This window comes from Drosophila takahashii, chromosome 2L (genome assembly GCF_030179915.1).
Source record: "Drosophila takahashii strain IR98-3 E-12201 chromosome 2L, DtakHiC1v2, whole genome shotgun sequence".
Classification (NCBI taxonomy): domain Eukaryota; kingdom Metazoa; phylum Arthropoda; class Insecta; order Diptera; family Drosophilidae; genus Drosophila; species Drosophila takahashii.
In genome coordinates, this window is record NC_091678.1 from 28339882 (window position 1) to 28363397 (window position 23516).

At 39.7% G+C, this 23516-nt stretch overlaps 2 protein-coding genes and 1 long non-coding RNA gene across 4 annotated transcripts in view; 1 reads left to right on the forward strand and 2 right to left on the reverse strand.

Annotated features, from left to right (window-relative positions):
* The window catches only part of LOC138912040 (uncharacterized), a 189583-nt gene that overhangs the window by 32395 nt on the left and 133672 nt on the right, over positions 1-23516 (forward strand). The window lies entirely within an intron of this gene.
* LOC138912043 (uncharacterized) lies at positions 9426-10092 on the reverse strand. Its single transcript, XR_011417683.1, has 2 exons — positions 10060-10092; positions 9426-9994 (listed from the first exon to the last, which is right to left on the reverse strand). It is a non-coding gene; the product is annotated as an uncharacterized lncRNA (long non-coding RNA).
* Positions 16162-18160, reverse strand: Muc26B (Mucin 26B). Its single transcript, XM_044393580.2, has 2 exons — positions 18064-18160; positions 16162-18002 (listed from the first exon to the last, which is right to left on the reverse strand). Exons 1-2 carry the CDS (start codon positions 18077-18079, stop codon positions 16321-16323), a joined length of 1698 nt encoding a protein of 565 aa, XP_044249515.1. The 5' UTR covers positions 18080-18160; the 3' UTR covers positions 16162-16320.

A 23516-nucleotide genomic window follows, 5' to 3' on the forward strand; every position in this document is an offset into this window, starting at 1 on the left:
GTTTTCAATTAGCTTAACGATAGCTATCGGACCTAACATCTTGGTCTAAAATAAGTGGGCAGTTACGAGTCTGGACAAAGATACAGGACCGCAAGCCTGCTTTTAGGCTGCGGAAATATATAAGGATTTTGCGACAAGCGCCCCTTAACACTCCCCCCCATCACACTTCGGGGTAGCAAACACCAAGAGTGATCACCGCTTGGAGTGATAAGGAAGTTATTTATAGGACCGATCTTATTGTTTTAGGTCTTTTGCATGATATTTGCCTATAAAGTTGCCCTGCATATCTTCGAGGTCATAATAATTGTTTCCTATTTTCTTTCTAATTCTAGCTTTTTTAAAGGTAGGAGCGAGTTTAGCATTGAATCCCTTTGTGAAGTTGCTCATCTGATGATTTCGTCTGAATACTTCTTGACCCTCTTGAAAGGAGACTTGCCGACTACGTAGGTTAAAGGTATTTTCGTTTCGTTGGTGTTGCTTTTCAATCGATTTTTGGGCCGCTTTTCTAAGGGAGTCGTCGTGATTAAATACAAAATCGCGATCCTCTAACATTTCCATATTTCGAATTAGTGGATACACTGAATCATTTGCTAGTAATCATTTGCTGACCAAATGCAACGCGATATGGGCTGCTATTAATAGCTGAGTGAAAACTGGATCGTAACGAGCAAGCAATACAACTGAGTTGGTCATCCCAGTTAGTTTAATCAGGGCTAATATACGATTTTATTGCTGGCAACACAGATCTGTTTACTCTTTCCGCAGCATTACTCTGGGGAGCATATACGGCGGTATATGAATGTCGTATTTGGTATTTTTGCAGCAATGCGTTAAATTTTTGCGAGCGGAATTGGGATCCATTGTCGGACAAAACAACTTCCGGTACGCCGAAGCAATGGAACAATTGTTCTTCCATGAATGGAATTATCGCATCCACTGTAAATTTTTTTACGGCTTTCAAAAAAGGGAATTTTGAAAAGTGGTCTAGTACAACAAAAATACCGATATTGCCAAGGAAGTCAATATATAATTTTTGGAACATTCTATCCGTTCCCGGGGTCTAACCCATCAAAGGACGTAGCGTGTAGTTTGGATGCTTGCTACACTTGCAGATCGTGCAGCTATTGGATTTGGCCAGTAATAATAGCGTAGAATTCGCTCTAATGTTTTAGTTATACAGCTGTGGGCTGACATGGGATGTTCGTGACAAAGTCTAAGAACTTCAGGAACAAGGCCTTCCGGGATCCACAATTTCCAACATAAATCGTCGGCTATTTTGTCACCTGTGGCGTGTTCCATTCGGCGGTAAATGAACTGATCTATTACTTTTACTACCGGTAATTGGGAGGAATTTTTTTGAATTTTCTCCATAATTTCCTTATACACCCAAAAAAAAATGATCATAGAAAGTAAACTATTTCTACATTAAAAGTAAACTATTGAGTGTCAAAAATTTCTTGATACTCTGAGTATTAAGCTAATGGACTTCGAAAGTATAAAAATTAAACTTTCGAAGTTGTCAAGTTTAAACTAACGAGTATACAGTTTATACTCACTCAGTGTACTGAAATTTAGGCTGCTAGTTTATTTTGTATACTATTTAGTATAATGCCAGTATAAATATTATACTCCGTATTAAAGAGACAAAATTCAAAAAATGTTATTTTGTACTTTTTATATATTATTAAAAATATTTTTTACATTTTTATAAATTACTGAAGGTAGGTCGAGGCTTGGTCGAGGACGCTGATATTGAAGTTAACATTGCGCTGGCCGCGGTCAGAAAAAATGCAAGCCAATTGCAAGATCCTTAGTTTTCCGGCATCTGAAGCGCAATTCAAGGTGGTGTCAGTAAAAAGAAAAGAATTTACTCATTAGTTATGCACTAAGACACAATTTTAATGTACTTACAAGCCCAAATCAAGCAAATATTAAAATTTTCACAAGTAATTTTCACAAACAAACCTTAAACAGACCGCAGCGTCGTTTACAAAATACACTAATGTCAAACCATTAAAATACTAACGCGTCGAATAAAATTAAAAAGCCGTAACACCTTTTCTGTTCGAGATGTCCAGGTTCCAAACCAGAGCATCCTGGCTTCACACCAGGAACGAAAACCGAAAACTTCGGTATAGAAACTAAACTCAGGACATAAACTTAACACTATTTAGTCTTAACTTAACACTATTGAGTCTGCTCCTTACATTATTTAGTTTTGAATTAATACTGACAGTTTGATACTAGCTGTAGTATACTTTTAATACAACGCTCATTAAATGTAAACTTTCGGTTTTTTTTTTTTGGGTGTACTTTTCGGACTTGAAATGCTCAGATTCCAAGTTTATAAATTCATCCATTTGAATAACTGATAAATCTTCGGTAAAAACTCTCGATAGGGCGTCAGGAACAAGGTTTTGGGAACCTTTTCGGTGGGAGATCTTAAATGTGTACCTTCCGAGTTTCCCTGCCCATCGCCCCAATCTCGACCCAAGGTCTGGTTGCGACATTAACCATTCCAGTGTCGCATGGTCAGTGGTAATGGAAAATTCTTGACCTTCAACGTAAGGTCTGAATTTTTTTACACTCATGACGGCGGCCAAACACTCTTTTTCGGTGACTGAGTAATTGCGTTGGAATTGATTTAATTTACGGCATTGATTTAATTCCGATCGCTTAGAACCTCATTTCCCTCGTCATCTGTTTGCATCAACACCTCTCCCAGACCTGTATGGCTCGCATCACAGTGAATCGCAAAAGATTAGCTAAAGTTTGGACTGTGTAAAACAGGTGCTTCACACATTTTTTGTTTTAACAGCTCAAATGCGCTCTGAGCAGTTGTAGTCCATTCAAACTTCTTTTTCTGTCTAAGTGTATCAGTTATAGGAGCAGTTACCCCAGCATAATCATGTATGAATTTGTGGTACCATCCTGTTAGGCCGAGGAATCGCCGCACCTGTTTGATCGAACGAGGGATTGGGAATTCCTTAATAGCTTCCACTTTCCCTGGATCAGTTTGGATAGTTCCGTTCCCGATGACATGTCCAAGGTACTTAACTTCTGTTCTACAAAAATGGAATTTTTCTACGTTAATTGTTAAGCCAGCTTTTTCTAATCTATTAGCCAGTTCTTTAAGAACTGAAAAATGGTTTTCAAAGGAAGATGAGACCACTAAAAGATCGTCTAAATAGACAAAGATTTCATTTCTTAGTGATGGCGGAATGACTTTATCCATGAGCTTACACATGGTTTGTGGAGCATTGGCTAGTCCAAACGGCATGACCGTGAATCGATAAAGTGGTCTGCCCGGAACTGAAAAAGCCGTTTTGTCTCGTGCGCTTTCCTCTAACGGAATCTGCCATTAGGCATCTTTGAGGTCTATACTAGATATAAATTCGGCCCTAGGAAGACGACTGAGAATCCCCTCGATGAGAGGCATTGGGTATGCGTTTTTAATGGTTACTTCATTGAGTTTCCGGCAGTCTATACATAACCTCACCTTCCCGGGCTTACGAACTAAGACAACGGGTGATGACCATGGACTGTCGGATTCTTCTGTAACCCCTAGAGAAAGCATTCTCTCCAATTCTGTATACATTAGCTGTTCTATTGCCGGTGATACTGCGTAGTGTCTCTGTTTTATCGCCTTAGCGCTGCCTACATCTATCTCGTGCTCTAACAGTGTAGTTTTCCCTAATCCTTTTTCGGTGAAGGACGGAAATAACTTAATTACAGTTGCCAGCTGATCTTTTTTTTTGCGGCGTTAGTGGCACTTGGTTTGGATCAGTCACCTCGAGACTAGCAATGTTTGAGACAGTACTTCGATTTGCCAAAAATTCTGGCAACAAGTTATAACTATTCCAGAAGTCAATTCCCAAGTTTAGGTCTTGAGAAAGAGATGGCACTATCCATAATCGAAATGGTTTGCACTCGCCTCTAAAAGTTATAGAAGTACTTATGCGACCAACAATAGCTTGCTGACTTCCATCCGCTGTACTAACGCTGGCGTGGATGTGTTTATATTTTGATGTGTCCTTAACTATATTCGCGGCTAGAGACCCCCCAATGCAACTGATAGTCGCCCCAGTATCCATTAGGCCTCGCACTTGCTTCCCTAACAGATCCACTTCGGCATACGGTCTCCAGTCTTTCGTGCTATTTACAACGGACTCCAGAATGGCTGGCTTTTCTTGCTTACATTGAATTCGAAAATCGGACAGACGTTTTTGTGAACGATTTTGAACTGGCGGTTGGAACTTTTTTGACCGCTCTTGTACTCGCTGGTGGATTGATATTTCTGGTAAGGTGGATAACTTCGGGTAGGCATCGCTTTTTAATGGCTTCTCTCTTCGGAAATCTTGTCTGGGGTGGCTGTCAGCTCGGTGGTGCACGGGCTCGCCAGTTTTTTGGACCATTACACCGAGTACAAGATGGTTTATAAGTTTCCGGTTTCACCCAGACACTCCTGATATCGATGGTCGGATGCACCACAATTCCATCAGGTCAAGGATATTGCCTCCACTTCCGGAGCGAGGTGTTCCTCTTCTTCCGAAAGATCTCCCGTGGCGCTGGCTAATTCGCGCACTTGGGGACGTTGACCCTGCCGGAAACTTTGTTTAGTGGAATTTCCATTCATGGCCTGTAAAAATCTTTCCTTTGTACGGACTATGTGACGCAGCTGAGCAATACTATATATTGAAACATGTAAAATTTCATGCTGTGTTTCCGTCAACAAATTGGCTCGCAATACTTCCAATAAAGCTGGTTCTGACACAGGATCTGATAGTTTCCCCGCAATAGCAAGAATTTCCTCAAGAAATTTATCAAAAGTTTCCGATACCTTTTGTTTCCTTTGAAATAAGGCTGAGCGGATTTCTAAATCGCTTCTGCCATCTTTGAATTGAGCTTTAAGCGCTGCACTTAATTGCTCCCAGGTAACTAGTGGCCTAATATCTTTGACACAAATCCCACAGATCCGATCGCTAACTGCACTGTTAGGTTCTTGTCCGCCCAATTGGGAAGTGAACACACTAATAATGCTCTAATTACTACTTGTGTATGTAACCGAGAGTATGTAGAGAACACCGATAATTAAGATATATATTTATTGATATTTTCACTTATCTGTAGTTAAATAATCCTAGATTTTTTTTTTTTTATAGAGCAAAGAATTGAATATATGTTGTTGGAATCCTTGCCGTATCAGTCTGTTGATACCTCTTACTTTCCCGACTTTCCCCCGTTGCCTTGACTATTTTTGTTTTTTTTTAATGTTTTTTTTTTTGTTAATTATTGTTAATAATCATCGTTGGATACAAGGGATGCGCAATAGTGAGGAACCATTGCGGATATCCAAGTCCGTGTTGATTTACTTTGAGCTTTATTATAGAAATTAATATTTGATGATTGCCTGAAATTGATATTTGCTATGTTCTCGAGTAGATAAATTTATTTTAATCGACATGGCCGTACCGTAAAACTATTCGTTAAAAATGTTTTATTCTTTCTTTTGGCAAGTTCCTGACCCTAAGTCACGATACCATCCAATCTACCGCAGGAGCCTCACTTGTGTATACGGAGTTCACCTTCGGTCTAATAGGATTGCAATTATGGTTGACTGTGGATATAGACACGTTATAGTCCACCTCATGCACATCTATTACACAAGAACGAATCAAATAATTAAAATACAAGGGCTATTAACTTGCAAAAGGTAGCTATTTAGATTTCCTCCAAATAGGGTATCATCCATTACAAGTTTAAGTTTCTATAACCCTACCTGGTAGGGTAAGTGTTACCACTGATGTACAAAGTCTTCAGCCGAGGATATTATTGCCTCGCGTTCAGATGGTTTGACTTTTTTGATTTATCTCACTATGTATGATTGATTTTACGTAAATCGGGCTTACACGATGGGCGCCATTAAATAATATTATTAACTGTAACGATTAACGGGGATTCCGTTGAGAGCAGATGTTCGGGGACTGGGACAGAGTACGCGCTTGCTTCTCCGGCTCTATTGATGGGATGGGTTCGATTACTGTCTCTCCCTTGGCTCCAGCGTTAAAAATAATTATTTAAATTTCTTCGCGTACGTAATGATTTTGGGGAGACAATAAACGAATAATTCGGTGGCTCACGTTAGGAACTATTCAGTTAACCAGGCAATCAGGGTATCGCATCAGCAAAGGTTACCTTTCTTACATAGCCGCATCGCTGCAAGTACGCCCACCCAACCTTGATCTCGGAAAATCCTAGAAAAACTAATAAAACAGAGATCCCTTAAAAAGGCTCAGAGGTTACCCTTCAACATTTCAATACGGCTAATTTCCAACATGATAAGAAATTAGTTCATTTTAAACAAAGCGTTGGTTACTTTAAGAAAGCCTTCCAAATGTGCCAGCCTGGTCACATACGATCTCAAATTCAATAATTTCTATTTTCATTCATTTGTACAAGCTTATAAATTTAACATTTAAATTCAATTATTTTCTTAAATTACGATCATGCTAACGAGCGCGTAATGCGTGAGAAATACCAATGAGGGTTGTTAATACGAGAGATAAACGTTTCCTTATTTTACAGGATTGGATACAGGTTTTATAATGTTTTCTTTTACTGTGTAAATATACGTTCGTTTTAAGTTTCATATGATTTTATAACCGCAACCTTAATTTGCCTTGTGCCGTGGGTTAGCCGTAATATTTTAATTGCAAATCAGTACAATGGAATTAAAACTCTCCGCACTCTTCTCTATTACCTAGTTTGTATGTACAGTGGCGGACAAAAGTCTACATACGACCCCCTTTTTGGGAGTTTTCCCACTCCTTTAGCTTTTACAGAAAAAGTAATGATGCCATCTTGTTTTAAATGTTATTATTACTCAAAAACCAAAATTTCATTCTTATACAACAAAAACTTAAAGAGCTATAAACAAAAAACCTAAAAATGGCACTGACAACTTTCGAAATTTTTGCTTCAAAATTTCCCAATCCTGGTCTATAATTCTTATGTACCGGCTTAGTGGTGGTGAAAATAATTGACAAGGAGCATAATTCAGCAGCCAATCCTGTTGGAAGGTCCAGCTCGTTTTGAGGCATAATTTTTACCCAGATGTTTTCAAAATGTGTTCTAATATGGTCTTATACTGAGAAGGAACCATAATGCCCTCGACGAAGACCAAATTTCCTACTCCCGAGGCTTCAACTGACCCCGACACCATGACTTTCCCACCATAATCCCACCAGGGTACTAATTTGGACCAAAAATCACTTCGGGGGGAGTGTCATTATGTGGGGATCAGTTGAACCCTCGGGAGTAGGAAATTTGGTCTTCGTCGAGGGCATTATGGTTCATTTTGAAAACATCTGGGTACAAATTATGCCTCAAAACGAGCTGGACCTTCCAACAGGATAACGATCCTAGGCATTCGCCGCATATCGTGAAGGATTGGCTGCTGAATTATGCTCCTTGTCAATTATTTTCACCACCACTAAGCCGGTACATAAGAATTATAGACCAGGATTGGGAAATTTTGAAGCAAAAATTTCGAAAGTTCTTTGTAAAAAATCGTATGTAGACTTTTGTCAGTGCCATTTTTAGGTTTTTTGTTTATAGCTCTTTAAGTTTTTGTTGTATAAAAATGAAATTTTGGTTTTTGAGTAATAATAACATTTAAAACAAGATGGCATCATTACTTTTTCTGTAAAAGCTTAAGGAGTGGAAAAACTCCCAAAAAGGGGGTCGTATGTAGACTTTTGTCCGCCACTGTACCTTCCAGAGCTTTTCAGATTACAATGACTATTTGGGTATATCACTTACATGTTCGCCATTCCCGCGCCGAAAGATCTTTCGCTGAGGGCAGCTGTGATAATTTGCTTGGTTGTTAAGAAATTAGATTAGGAGACGGGGGCCGAGAGCTTTTGTTCTTTTTAGCGGTTTTGTTTTGATTCTGTTATCGCGCTATGCATATATAACTGCATTGTTATTCCGAGCTACACGCACTTGTTTAATTACTAAATCAAAAATAGTAACCTAAATTTCAATAACAGGAAATGTTTTCAATTATTTTTAACTTATTTTATCTATTCAATCTACTTTTTTCTTTTCCTTGGTTATGTTAAGTTTAAGACTCAGGTAAAACCTATAGCTATACGGGTTGTAACCTTTTTTTCCGTTCTAATCCATTTCACAATTTCAATTCGTTTATTTTCTGTTGTGAGGAGTCGTAAAACTCCCCACAAATCTCGAGGCAGGAGAGCCCCTAGCAACAGCGAAGGCAGCGAGAATGCGGCAGAATCCGAGGGCATCCAGGTCCACCGGTAAATTCTGGACCTTGGACCCGGCTAAAGCGGAGAGACCGTAAAATAACGGTACCGCGTTGGACCTTGGACCCACGCCGCCAGAGGGCAATGAGGTCGAACGGTGAATCCGTGGACTTCGGACCAGCACAAGGAGGATGCACCGTGAACTAACGGGACATCTTGGACCTTGGACCCGATGCGTGCCGTGTGCAAAGGGAACTAACGGGACACACTTGGACATTGGACCCTAGCGAGCCGTGTGCAAAAAGGGAAATAACGGGACCCTGCCGCTGCCGATAAAAGGGATGGCGCAGGCGCAGCTCGGGGCAGTCGGTTGGAGTTCGCGCGACAGTCAGTGCAGTAAGCGCCGCAGTTCATGCAGCCAGGAGGCAGGAGACGTGTCGGTCGGAAGACGCGACGCTGGCAGCCGGAGTACGACAGACAACCAAGATACGCGAGCGAAAGTACAAGTGAGACAACCCAATATCAAGACTCAAGTGCGAGGATTCAATCGAGTGCGTGACCGTGAGAGTACCGAGTAAACGAGTGCTCAACGTCCAGATCAAGATACCAGAGTCAAGACGCTAGGCCAAGGCTGAGACTGCAACGGTGAGATCTGCAGGACGCAGAGATTGAAGTGGAGACGAGTGCTGGACAGGAGCAGAGTCGAGAGAAGGACGAGCTAGAGAAGGACGAGCTACCGGCAGGGTAAGCGCGGATCAAGAGTTTGTGCCAGGCGTCGGGGTTACGGTGGACTGACGATAAGGCTGAATCCTAGGATTTGACCTGTCGGGCCATTTGTTGCTCAGGCTAGAGCCAGACCGACCTCAGGGAATACGACGACACAGGTGGTCCCAGGATCATTCTGGTCGGACCCGAAAGGAAGGTTGTGCAGACTTTTGAGTCCTACAAGCCGGGTGGAACTGGAGAGCCGCCGTTGGAGAACGACGCCGCAGGAGTCCACCAGTAGCACGAAGAGATACGAGAGCAGCGACGCCGTCGAGGAGCGCCGCAGAGAATCGTACGAAGGGAATCTTGAGCCGAGGAAGGCACGTCGCCGACCCGACAAGCCGCTACAGCCAGCTGACGAAGAAACCAATTCCAGCGAAAAGAAAAACTAAATAAAGTTTTCCGATTTGTCCCAATCGGATATCTCTGCATTTTCTTGGGTCACGGGCAGTCACGCAATACAAATTTGGTGGGACGAACACACAATATCTCTGAGCTAGTCGCGGCGTTTACGTAGCGATCAAACAGTTAAAAACAGTTCGTTACATCTGGCGCCCAAGCGTGATTGTCCGGACCAAGAGTGCAAGAAGGAGGGCGAGGCGATGCAGAGCGGCAGACCCGAGGACGAACATCTTCGAAGGAAGGGGGAAGACGATACGGCGTATCGTAACCCGTAGCAGGCGCACAGGCAGAGGTTTAGCCGCTGGAGCGCGAAAACTGGATAGCACAGCAGCAACCACAGTCACCACAGACATCATGACCGCAGTCGCCGGCAAGGGTGAAGGCGATACACGCCGCCGTCCAGAGATCAACCACGGCAACAGCGACTAACAGCAGCGGGACAGTGGCCCCGATTACCACCACAGCAACAGGTACCGTGCGAGCCGTGGACTGCAGCACCACTTGCAGTAGCTACAGGCTCAAGTGCGTGTCGGAGTGGTTCATCACAAGGCATAATTAAGCTGGAATAGCAGAGAAAAGCTGGCTGTACGAGTGAAAACAAAATCAATGGGCTAAATTTACTCACCTGCAATGTAAACATTGAACAGCTGATCAAGAGTCACACGCGAATGGTACGAATATGGCAACGCTGGGATCTCGATAACGGACATCGATAACTGGAACTGACGACATGGAAGTGGCAACGCTGCTCACCACGATCGATTAACGCGATTGTGAGTAGGAGCGGAGTTGCCAGATTGCGGAAATGGAAGCGGCGTATTTCTACGAGGTGTGGCGCGGAAATTCAAAATTCCGTCTGGAGGCGAGGATCAGCGACCAAGGAGAGAAAATCGTCAAGGAGCAGGAGGAGAAACAAGGAAACGAGGAACAAGGAGCAGAATCAAGGACGGCGCCGGGAGGGTCTATACGCGGGGGTCGAGATGCCTATAGGACACGGCTGAGACTGGCATCGCTGCGATCCGACCGGTGGCCAACGGCAGGAGAAAGGCATCAGCGAGGGTTAGACGCGGTCGTCGAGATGCCTACAGGAAAAGGCTGAGATTGCACCGCTGCGTCCGGACTGATGGCCAACACAAGGAGTAGGGAACCAGGAGCAGGGAACCAGGAGCAACGGAGGACGAGGACAACAACGAGGAAGCTGAGATACGTCGACGGAATGCGCCGAGAGGAGAAAGCACCTTCTTCAACAAATTTCCGAAGAAAGGGGGAGATGTGAGGAGTCGTAAAACTCCCCACAAATCTCGAGGCAGGAGAGCCCCTAGCAACAGCGAAGGCAGCGAGAATGCGGCAGAATCCGAGGGCATCCAGGTCCACCGGTAAATTCTGGACCTTGGACCCGGCTAAAGCGGAGAGACCGTAAAATAACGGTACCGCGTTGGACCTTGGACCCACGCCGCCAGAGGGCAATGAGGTCGAACGGTGAATCCGTGGACTTCGGACCAGCACAAGGAGGATGCACCGTGAACTAACGGGACATCTTGGACCTTGGACCCGATGCGTGCCGTGTGCAAAGGGAACTAACGGGACACACTTGGACATTGGACCCTAGCGAGCCGTGTGCAAAAAGGGAAATAACGGGACCCTGCCGCTGCCGATAAAAGGGATGGCGCAGGCGCAGCTCGGGGCAGTCGGTTGGAGTTCGCGCGACAGTCAGTGCAGTAAGCGCCGCAGTTCATGCAGCCAGGAGGCAGGAGACGTGTCGGTCGGAAGACGCGACGCTGGCAGCCGGAGTACGACAGACAACCAAGATACGCGAGCGAAAGTACAAGTGAGACAACCCAATATCAAGATTCAAGTGCGAGGATTCAATCGAGTGCGTGACCGTGAGAGTACCGAGTAACCGAGTGCTCAACGCCCAGATCAAGATACCAGAGTCAAGACGCTAGGCCAAGGCTGAGACTGCAACGGTGAGATCTGCAGGACGCAGAGATTGAAGTGGAGACGAGTGCTGGACAGGAGCAGAGTCGAGAGAAGGACGAGCTAGAGAAGGACGAGCTACCGGCAGGGTAAGCGCGGATCAAGAGTTTGTGCCAGGCGTCGGGGTTACGGTGGACTGACGATAAGGCTGAATCCTAGGATTCGACCTGTCGGGCCATTTGTTGCTCAGGCTAGAGCCAGACCGACCTCAGGGAATACGACGACACAGGTGGTCCCAGGATCATTCTGGTCGGACCCGAAAGGAAGGTTGTGCAGACTTTTGAGTCCTACAAGCCGGGTGGAACTGGAAAGCCGCCGTTGGAGAACGACGCCGCAGGAGTCCACCAGTAGCACGAAGAGATACGAGAGCAGCGACGCCGTCGAGGAGCGCCGCAGAGAATCGTACGAAGGGAATCTTGAGCCGAGGAAGGCACGTCGCCGACCCGACAAGCCGCTACAGCCAGCTGACGAAGAAACCAATTCCAGCGAAAAGAAAAACTAAATAAAGTTTTCCGATTTGTCCCAATCGGATATCTCTGCATTTTCTTGGGTCACGGGCAGTCACGCAATACAAATTTGGTGGGACGAACACACAATATCTCTGAGCTAGTCGCGGCGTTTACGTAGCGATCAAACAGTAGAAAACAGTTCGTTACACTGTTGTTAGTTTAAGTATAGGTTAAAGGGAGCTGAATTGGACTCAGTATAAAAACTAAGCTTTTAGAAAAGTTACATTCAAAATACGAATCGTTCGTCACCTTACCCTACACTCTCTCTCTCCAATGCACCTCTTAGTTCAAGAGTTATTTCGATTCAATCTTTATTTCCAATTTTTATTATAAAAGTTGACAAATAACTCTTATTTGTTGATTTTTATAATTAAAATTGAAGCGTAAGAGTTATTTGTCAACTTTTATAATAAAAATTGAAAAATAAGAGTTATATATCAATTTTTTAAATAGGTTAACTCTTATTTACGATCCCTGCTTGAAACTATTTTAAATTGTTCTTTAACTATGAACAATAGTTACCTTAACGTAAATTCTTTAACATAAAAGTATGCATTAATTTGGTTCCAGCCCTTCATGGTTCTAGCCCTTCATGAACCAAGCCCAAGTCAGATTCTGAGTCATTAAGACTTACTTTCTGTCTTAAGGGCCGTTTTCTCGTCCGTTTGTTAAATTTAAAGTGTAGTTAAAACCTTGAAATCGTATGGGAAATCAATATATCAAATAACCCTACTTTAAATTTAACAGGCGGACGAGAAAACGGCCCTAAGTCTTTAATATACTTCCACACTATCTGGAAGTCAAGTGCAACCCGTACCTTTATAAGGTGTAGGATAAAGTCACTTTTGGAAAAGGTAATTGGACAACTACCTTTTTAATATTACTTATAAATTAATGTAATATAACTAGAAATTGTATATTTACCTACTTTAAAAAGAGTAAGTTAACTACAATTTATGGTTCGGGCACATTCTACCCTTTTTTACAGTTGCATATTTATTTTTATACCCTTGCAGAAGGTATTATGATTTTAGTCAGAAGTTTGCAACGCTGTGAAGGAGGCGTTTCCGACCCCATAAAGTATATATGGGACGTTCCATATCAACCCGGCCACCCCCTTTTTTGATTTTTTTTGTATGTGGACAGTACCACATTGATTGCAAAGCCCCTTGCTTCCAATATTTTACCTCATACCCATTTTTTCAATGTTACCACTCTTTCGCCGTATATTCGCGCTGAAAAGAAAACACAAAATCATTTTTAACCTGCGAACGAAAGGCACAATCAGCATAGTTCAAAAGCAGAAAAATCTGTCTTTCGATGGCCGATTACGAGAAAAATAATAGATTTTTTAAGACCGTAGATGACCAAACGATAGCGTTTTTAAAGTCTAAAAGTAGGATTTCGTCTAAAGGGCCAGTCTGCAAAAATACCATTATATTTTTCTCAAAAGGCCCGAGTTTTAACGGATTTTATGCCACTGGTTTCAAAGTGGGATCTCTCTTGAGGAATTAGCTATGAATTCTTTTCATTGATTTGGTAATTTTTTTCAAAGCATACACGATTTTTTTATATTACTTATTAGCTTTTTCTGACAGTTAACGACTACAAAAACGTACAAAAGAATTCATAGCTAATTCCTCAAGAGAGATCCCACTTTGAAACCAGTGGCATAAAATCCGTTAAACATGGGGCTTTCTGAGAAAAATATAATGGTATTTTTGCAGACTGGCCCTTTGGACGAAATCCTACTTTTAGACTTTAAAAACGTTATCGCTTGGTCATCTACGGTCCAATAAAATCTATTTTTTTTCTCGTAATCGGCCATGGGAAGACAGATTTTTCTGCTTTTGAACCATGCTAATTGTTTCTTCCGTTCGCAGGATAAAAATGATTTTGTGTTTTCTTTTCAACGCGATTATACGGCGAAAGAGTGGTAACATTGAAAAAATGGGTATGAGGTAAAATATTGGAAGCAAGAAGCTTTGCAATCAATGTGGTACTGTCTACATAGAAAATTAAAAAAAAAGGGGGGTGGCCGGGTTGATATGGAGCGTCCCATATATTCTTGATCAGCATCACTAGACGAGTCGATCTAGCCATGTCCGTCTGTCCGTCTGTCCGTCTGTCCATCTGTCCGTCTGTCCGTCTGTCCGTCTGTCTGTTTCTACGCAAACTAGTCTCTCAGTTTTTGAGCTATCGGGATGAAACTTTCCCAAAAGTCTTCTTTCTATTGCAGGTAGTATATATGTCGGAGCCGACCGGATCGGACAACTATATCTTATAGCTCCCATAGGAACAATCGGAAAAAAAAACTTTAAAAAATTCTAGCTTCGGTGTTTTTTGAAATATTACCTTCTACTTTTGGGGATGTTATTTTTTAAATATTTCTGAATTTCGAATTAATAATTTAAAAAATCGGACTACTATATCATATAGCTGCCATAGGAACGATCGGAAAATTAATGGAAAAGAAATAGGAAATAAATTCTAGCTTCTTTGGTTTTTATTGTATTATCTTCTACTCTAGGATATGACTCTTTTTAAATATTTCCGAATTTCAATTTTAATTTAATCAAAATCGGACGACTATATCATATAGCTGCCATAGGAATGATCGGAAAATTAATGGAAAAGTAATAGGAAATAAATTCTAGCTTCTTTGGTTTTTATTGTATTGTCTTCTACTCTAGGATATGACTCTTTTTAAATATTTCCGAATTTCAATTTTAATTTAATCAAAATCGGACGACTATATCATATAGCTGCCATAGGAACGATCGGAAAATTAATGAGAAATATTAGAAAATTGAACATTTTTGCGATTTGTTAATTAATAGGAATGATCTGCAAGGGTATATAAGCTTCGGCTGGCCGAAGCTAGCTTCCTTTCTTGTTTATAGTAACCCTTACGTAAGAGTTACAATTTACTTAGTAGAATTGACCATTTTTATGGTTGGGGCCTGTTTGACAATTATTAAAGTTGATTTTACCCAGTTTTTTATACCCGTTACTCGTAGAGTAAAAGGGTATATTGCATTCGTGCAAAAGTCTGTAACAGCTAAAAGGAAGCGTTTCCGACCCCATAATGTATATATATTCTTGATCAGGGTCACTAGCCGGGTCGATCTAGCCATGCCCGTCTGTCCGTCTGTCTGTCCGTCTGTCTGTCCGTCTGTCCGTCTGTCTGTCTGTCCGTATGAACGCTCAGTTCTCGGAAACTGCAAACACACATATTCTTGGGCCTCCTACGCAGCGCAAGTTTATTTCAGCCGAGCGCCACACCCCCTCTAACGCCCACAATCACCCACTAACGATTTTAAAATGTGTCCTGCGCCCACATCTTTAAAGATTTCCGAGAAGTCTAAATACAATTTTGTTGTGTATATTTATACCTATCGAAATGTAGAAGACATTTTTTAAATCGGACCATTCATTAAAAAGTTACACGCAATCAAAATACCTACATATATCTATCTCCCTCGCACTCCCTTTAGCTGAGCTACGATTATAGTCGGGACACGAACCCGAGCTAAGTAATACCCGAATAGTCGGGACACCAACCCGATTATAGCGTTCTCTCTTGTTTTTTTATGTGTAGGCGCCTCATCTAGCACACAATTTCCATCGACAGTCTTCAGCCTTGATTTGGGATTCCAGGACCTCTTTCGCTTTACTACGTGCTTCTCCAGCCCTAACGCAAGATGCCACAAAGGGCTTGCTTCTTTGCCGAAGCGGCAGCGGTACTCCTTGAAGCAGCCTAGACTTTGCTACGGGTGGAATAAGACGGTGCCAGCTTTCGAGGGCTTTCGTTTTCGCTCTGAGTTTCGCCAGGCTGCGATCCGGTTGTGACTTTGCTGCCTGTCTCGTGTCTCAAAAAGCTGAGCTCACTCGGTGTGCTTCAGCCTATAGTCACGGATTATCTTACTCAGGTAGGTTTTTTTGCTCGTCGCCCAGATTAGAATGGACGACTTTGCTACACTGGAGAGCAGTCTCCGGCTTGATGATTCCGCTCCTCTGTGGTTTAGCATCATACGTGATAATGCCGCAGTGACGCCGATAGCCTTCTAGTGAACTTTCTGTAGGTGCTCTTTTTAGTTTAGCCGTGTGCCAAGCGTGACGCCAAGGTATTTGATTTGAAGATGTGACCGCTTCTCCGACTTCTCTCTTATGGTTATAAATGTTTATAAACAAATCTCTACCCGGAAGCCATTCCTCCCAAAAAATGACTAAAAATTCGATAATTTTTTAACGCATGTATTAGCAATTGCATCTTTTGGAATTTTTATAAATGAAAAAGCTGAATATGATCATTCGGGCACAAATTTTAAGGTGGGGTCAAGAAGTGCTCTTATGGACTATTTTATAGGCTATGCCAATCCTGTGGTCATCATATATCGTTAGGCTTGAGCCTGGACGCATCGCGTGTTTTCTGGCAGATCGCAAATGCCCTTGAGACCGTTGAAGTACTTGTCACCGCAGCTAACCAACAGAGGTTTTCCATATCGGCAGATATAGTAGTCGGAGCAGCTCTTCAGCGAAGCTAGCATAAAGCCGTTGGGCTTATTGCGGCACACGTACTTCGTATAGGTGGAAATGCTCAGCTCATGGGTTTGTGGAGCCACCAACTCATTAGTTTCCAATACGGGACGCGCGGCAGGCCGCACAGGCCTAGCTGGTCGCACTTTCACGGAGGAAGGCTTAGCCTTTGAAACATCGGACGTTTCGCTGCAGACAGTTGTAGTTTCGTCAGCACAAATTGTTGTGGTCTCTGGTACACAGGGTGTTGTCGTTTCTAGTACACAGGCTGTTGTGGTTTCTGGCGCACAGGTTGTTGTAGTCTCTGGTACACAGGTTGTTGTGGTTTTTTCAACACAGGTTGTTGTAGTTTCAGGAACACAGGTTGTTGTGGTCTCAAGCGCAGAGGTTGTTGTAGTTTCTAGTATACAGGTTGTTGTGGTTTTTTCAACACAGGTTGTTGTAGTTTCTGGAACACAGGTTGTTGTGGTCTCGAGCACAGAGGTTGTTGTAGTTTCTGGTACACAGGTTGTTGTGGTTTTTTCAACACAGGTTGTTGTAGATTCTGGAACACAGGATGTTGTAGTCTCAGGCACAGAGGTGGTTGTAGTTTCTGGCACACAGGTTGTTGTGCTTTTTTTTACGCAAGTTGTTGTGGTCTCGAGCACAGAGGTTGTTGTAGTTTCTGCTACACAGGTTGTTGTGGTTTTTTCAACACAGGTTGTTGTAGATTCTGGAACACAGGTTGTTGTTGTTTTTTCAACTAAGGTTGTTGTAGTGTCTGGAACACAGGTTGTTGTGGTTTTTTCAACAAAGGTTGTTGTAGTTTCTGGAACACAGGTTGTTGTGGTCTCGAGCACAGAGGTTGTTGTAGTTTCTGGAACACAGGTTGTTGTGGTTCTTTTCACACAAGTTGTTGTGATCTCGGATGCAGAGGTAGTTGTAGTTTCTGGCACACAGGTTGTTGTGGTTTTTTCCACACATGTTGTTGTGATGTCAGGCACTGAGGTTGTTGTGGTATCCGGTACACAGGTTGTTGTGGTTTTTTCCACACATGTTGTGGTAGTTTCTGGCTTACAGGTTGTTGTTGTTTCTGGTTCACAGGTCGTAGTGGTTTCTGGAACACAGGGTGTAGTGGTCTCTAACGCACAGGTTGTTGTAGTATCTGGAACACATTGTGTTGTGGTCTCTGACACACAGGGGGTGGTTGTAGTCTCTGTTGGCGGGCATGATGTAGTTGTTTCCTGAGCACAAGGCACTGCCGAGTTAGAGCTTCCTACAGGTGTTTGGCCCGACGAGGCCGGTTGAGCCTGTATGCAACCGGTGTTGTAGTTGACACATCCCTGGACCTTAGCATCGAAAAAGCGTGAGCAAGTGTTAACAAGAGCCACTCCCGACTGACACTCGTAGTACTGGGAGCAACTGCCAGGAACCAGAGCGCGGAATCCATTGGATTTCTGAGCGCACACGTAACGCCGATAGAGTTGGTTGTTGATCGTTCCCGCAGCTGGCTGCACGCTGGCGGCATTGATACCGACCACCGAAAGGGCCACGCAGGCAATTACTGCAAGGATGTGATGGTTAACACCTTCGAGTGAAAGTGCACAAATTTATCTGTTACTTACCTATGACAAATTTCATTCTACTAGAAAATATTCCTCTTTGGTCCTTCTTTTCAACTGCCTAAGCTTGCACAATTATAAGTCTTGTACAGACCAATAAGCTTTAATGACTGTTTCGCAAGTCGACTGTCTTTTATATGAAGCCCTTTGTCACAATACGAGTATCTCCTCCCTTATCTGGTTTTCGATAAATTGATGAGGCCCATACTATTGTATCGTGTGCGGCAACCGTGAATCATATGGGAAGGTAATTTAATGGCATCCGTTATCTTTTGGATCCGGCATTTGCCCCAAAACTTTTAATTTCTTTAATTGTTCTAATAAAGCGGAACTGGGGACAAGGAGACACGATTTTCATTTCCCTTCTTTAATTATTAAATTGCTATAATTTGATACTCTAAAAACTTTAGAGACTAGGCTAGCTTACAACAACAAAACAAACTAGTCAATCAACACAGTTTACTAAAACTGCTCGAGAACTTGAAATAAAGTATCATTAATTCAATAATTGGTATTATGAAGGCAATTAAAAATATTTCGTAAATCTTTAAATGTTAAGTTCTTTAGAGCTAAAGAATACTGAAATATTCTTTTAACGATAGACATAAGTACAGGTCATTAATCTATAAAGTAGGATTCACAATGGATCTTAAAAATTTACTTTAAAAAAAAATACCAAACCAATAACTAAAGTGGAATTTCTTAACGTCTCGCGGTCTATTGAGGATATCTTTTCGAATTTTTTCCCTCAGACACATATTTTTGCTATATTGAGTCCCCGACTATCAGATAGCGTTGTTTTGGCATAAATGCTAATATTAAAAGTTACTAGTTTAAAAACCAATATTTTGAATACTAAAATAAATGAAATTTATAGAACAATTTAAAAAAAATTTTACGCACCACCGATAACTAGTTGTAGTTCATAAAAGTCTATAGATTAATGCACTCATATCGAAGAAAAAAGCGCGCTAATTTTACTCCAAAGTTTCCCAACAACGCACTGTGGGGCGCCTAGAACAAAAAGCCTGCCAAAATGGTTTTTTTTTTTAAGATTTTCCAAAATGTTGCAATGCAACTTTAAAAACAATTGAATTCTCTATACACATCAAAAGGAAAGAGTGATCTGTGTTGAATGGTTCTCCCACTACAGATTTATAAAGTGGATTTTTCGAAATATAATTTTAGCCAATAAGAAAAAAAGGTATTTTTACACATCTTTGAAATTTTTCTGAAAGCGCCCAAGGGCCTAAGTTGTATATGTAACGATTGAAATTTTAAGAGCAACCAATTCTTAAAATATTAAAAAAAAAAATAAAAATTTTAGATACATAATTACTTTTTTTTTTTAATTTTTTAAAAGTGGTCCAAAAAAAAGGAATTTTTTGGATATCCTTGGACGTAAAGTAGTGTTACACCCTAGATCCCCGTTTAATTCTTTTTTTAAAAAAAAGTTTAGATATTTAACTACATATTTTGAAAAAATTAGCCTGCCCTTTTGTGCCTCTTCTGAGAAAACCGCAGTTTAAGTTAGCAGGAAATGTTCATAATTTGAAATATCGTCAGCCCTGGTTCATTCGCGCGCTCTAACATCATGAAGATATTTTACTTATGTGAAGGTATTGATGAAGATAATGATAAATTAATAAACAAATTTGGGTTTAAAATTTTAAATTATGTTATTTTACTAAAAATACATATATGAAGTAAATACCGGTTTCTACCAGTTTTTTTTTTTAAATATGCTATATTTCCTTGATTGATTTTATGACATCTTTAAGATATCATTGACCAATTAAAAAAAAAGGTAAGCATAGAGCTAAAATGATAAATAATGACTTAATCCCAATTTATATGAACCAATATTGAAATAGAACCGAGACATTCCCCTTTGTAATAAGCGTTTATATGGCAGCTATAAGATATAGTTGACCGATTTGAATAATTTTTCTTTTCAAAAATCAAGTTAAATTAAAAAAAAATATTGGGAAACTTAGAACCCTATAAGTAATTTATTTATATTTTTTTTCTTAAAAAAACAATTTTTTTTTTCTTAAAAATTTTCTACAACAAAAAAATTTCACTAAAAAAATTCACCTTATGATGTTTTTTTTTACATATTTAATTGCCTTCAACAATGCCCCATCAAAAGATATTCGATATAGGGCTCCGCTGATTTAAGGCAGACTTTTGGCTTTTTCGCCCCACTGTGCAACGTGCAAAGTGTTTAAAGTGGGCTAAGAATTTCTCAACTGCGCATATGAGGTTTTAGATTTTCTTCAAACTCGGGTACCTCGTAGAAGTAGGGGAGAGTGGGGTAATTTCGTCAGCATTTTTTCAAAGCTATATTTGGTCCATCTTGAGACACGTTATCATATTTATATTTTTATTGTTGAATGCGGTTAGCACCAAGCTTTAAAATGTGACATTCCCCTATTTTTTTAATAACCTTGGTCATTTATAAAAAATTAAAAAGTAAAACCAATATACTGGGGCAATCTCACCACATAGAGGGGTAAAATCGCCACACCACTAGGGCAATTTCGTCACCTGAAAATGTAGGGAACTTTACGCCTGTAAGTATGCTACACTGATCAAGCGTACCATTTTTGTTGACGTCCTATATGGGCCGTTCTTTTACAAACCAAACAGATTTGGCCAAAAAAAAAATTTCACATTTTTGATTTGCCTGAAACTTTTTTTACACGTACTATTCGGCAAATAAGTAAACACGTGTATCAGGATTTGACCGAAAAAAAATTATTTTTTTAGTTAGAATTTTATTAAGTGTGCCAAAAATTGTCAAATTTGAAAAAGTACCCTCTCATTGAAAATCTGTATCTCCGGTTATATGAATCCAATTGACTTCATGTCTTTTGCATTAATTTCTCTAAAACCTCTCCTTTCAAAATAAAATTTAGTAAAAAAAAAAGTTTTTAATTTTTTAAAAAATAAAAACAAATTAAGATTTAAAAAATTTTTTAAAAATTGCCCCCACAAAAAAAAAAAAATTTTATTTTAATACTTGCGCCATATTGTTAGTTACAATCGGTTTTTGTAAAAAGTTGGAGCCACTTTTAGTTTTTAAAATATCGAATTTGTTTTAGCAAGACCTCGGCTTTTTTCTATGAAAAAACGTCGCAGCATGTAGATTAACTCTCTCACTCTTATCGGATCCTTATGGAATTCATGTTTTCTCATTGTTTACTAGTCCCTTAACAATTGTTAATGATTAAAAGTTAAGTTTTAAGTCTTTTGACAATTTCTGAATGACAAAAAGTAAAAAGTCAGTTTTTAATCAATTAAAAACTTACAATTATTTATTTAACCGTCTATTTAAAAAACAATAATTTTAAAATTTTTGAATTTATTATTTTTCTCTATTATGTAATTTATTAAACATTTTTAAATATTTTTTTTTAATTTCTTAAAAAAATTTATAAAATTTTAAATTGTTTTATTTTTTATAATATATTTTTTTTTTTAAATTAAAAAAATATTTAAAAATGTTTAATAAATTACATAATACAGAAAAATAATAAATACAAAAATTTTAAAATTATTGTTTTTTAAATAGACGGTTAAATAAATAATTGTAAGTTTTTAATTGATTAAAAAATGACTTTTTACTTGATTTTGAAAGGAGAGGTATTAGAGGAATTAATGCAAAAGACATGAAGTCAATTGGATTCATATAACCGCAGATACAGATTTTCAATGAGAGGGTACTTTTTTAAATTTGACAATTTTTGGCACAATTAAAAAAAATTCTAACAAAAAAAATATTTTTTTTTCGGTCAAATACACGTGTTTACTTATTTTCTGAATAGTACATGTAAAAAAAGTTTCAGGCAAATCAAAAATGTGAGCCAATAAAAGGTGTTCGGTTTGTAAAAGAACCGCCCATATTTGTTGCTGCTGCCGGTAGTCTGTTCGTTAGCCTGCTCGTCAAATAAAAAAATATATATTTAAAATAGGTGCGAATTTACCCTAAGCATAGGGTGACGAAATTTAGGGGAAAAAATTAAAAATCTCGGAAATGATAAAAAGGAACAAAAATTTTTCTTCGGGTAAATTAAGTTGGTTATGAGATGGACAATCTTGGATAGTTAAGTTTATTTTATAGGATGAAGAAGACTTTCAAAACCACTATAGGAAATTTAAAATAATTAAAATTCATTATACCCTTGCAGAGGGTATTATGATTTCAGTCAGAAGTTTGCAACGCAGTGAAGGAGACGTTTCCGACCCCATAAAGTATATATATTCTTGATCAGCATCACTAGACGAATCGATCTAGCCATGTCCGTCTGTCCGTCCGTCTGTCCGTCTGTCCGTCCGTTTCTACGCAAACTAGTCTCTCAGTTTTGAAGCTATCGTGATGAAACTTTCCCAAAAGTCTTCTTTCTATTGCAGGTAGTATATAAGTCGGAACCAACCGGATCGGATAACTATATCTTATAGCTCCCATAGGAAGGAAACGTTAAAAAAATTCTAGCTTCGGTGTTTTTTGAAATAAAACCTTCTACTCTTAAAAATATTATTTTTTAAATATTACAGAATTTCGAATAAAATATTTTAAAACGATATTTTAGGAACGATCGGAAAATTAATGGGAAAGTTACACAGAAATAAATTTTAGCTTTTTTGGTTTTTATTGTATTCTCTTCTACTTTAGAACATGACTCTTTTTAAATATTTCCGAATTTCAATTTTCATTTTATCAAAATCGGACGACTATATCATATAGCTGCCATAGGAACGATCGAAAAATTAATGGGAAATTAATTGGAAACAAATTATAGCTCCGTTGGTTTTTATTGTATTCTCTTATACTTTTAAATTAAATTTAACAAAAATCGGACGACTATATTATGTAGCTGCAATAGGGAAGGATAAAAAAAAAATATTAAAATAATACGAAATTTAAAGTTTTTGCGATTTGTAAGTTAATAGGAATGGTCTGCAAGGGTATATAAGCTTCGGCTGGCCGAAGCTAGCTTTTTTTCTTGTTTTTTTTGGCAAACAAAGAATTTAAGAAAATAATTTCCTGATTCCCCTAGTACACGTTTAAAAACGTGTAAAGTTGCACGTTGTTCCCATAAGCCGTCTTCGAGGTATACTAATTTAAAGTTTGAGAACATTTTTTTAATTCCTAACTTCACAAATTCATAGAGCCCCTAAATGGACACAAAAATTAAAAAAAAAAATCACAGATGATAACCAAGGCAAACTCTACGAGGAACCCGAGTTTGAAGAAAATCTAAAATCTCATATGCGCAGTTGAGAAATTTTTCCCCAGTGCTAAAAATAAAAGAAAGTAAATTTACGACAAGGTATGTTAAAATACTTCTAAAAACAAATGGTGTTGTAACTATTTGCATTGTCCAATTATTTAATGTCTTGTGTGTGTCTCTTTCAGCCGAAAACTAATAAAAGTGTTTGTGTTCTGTTAA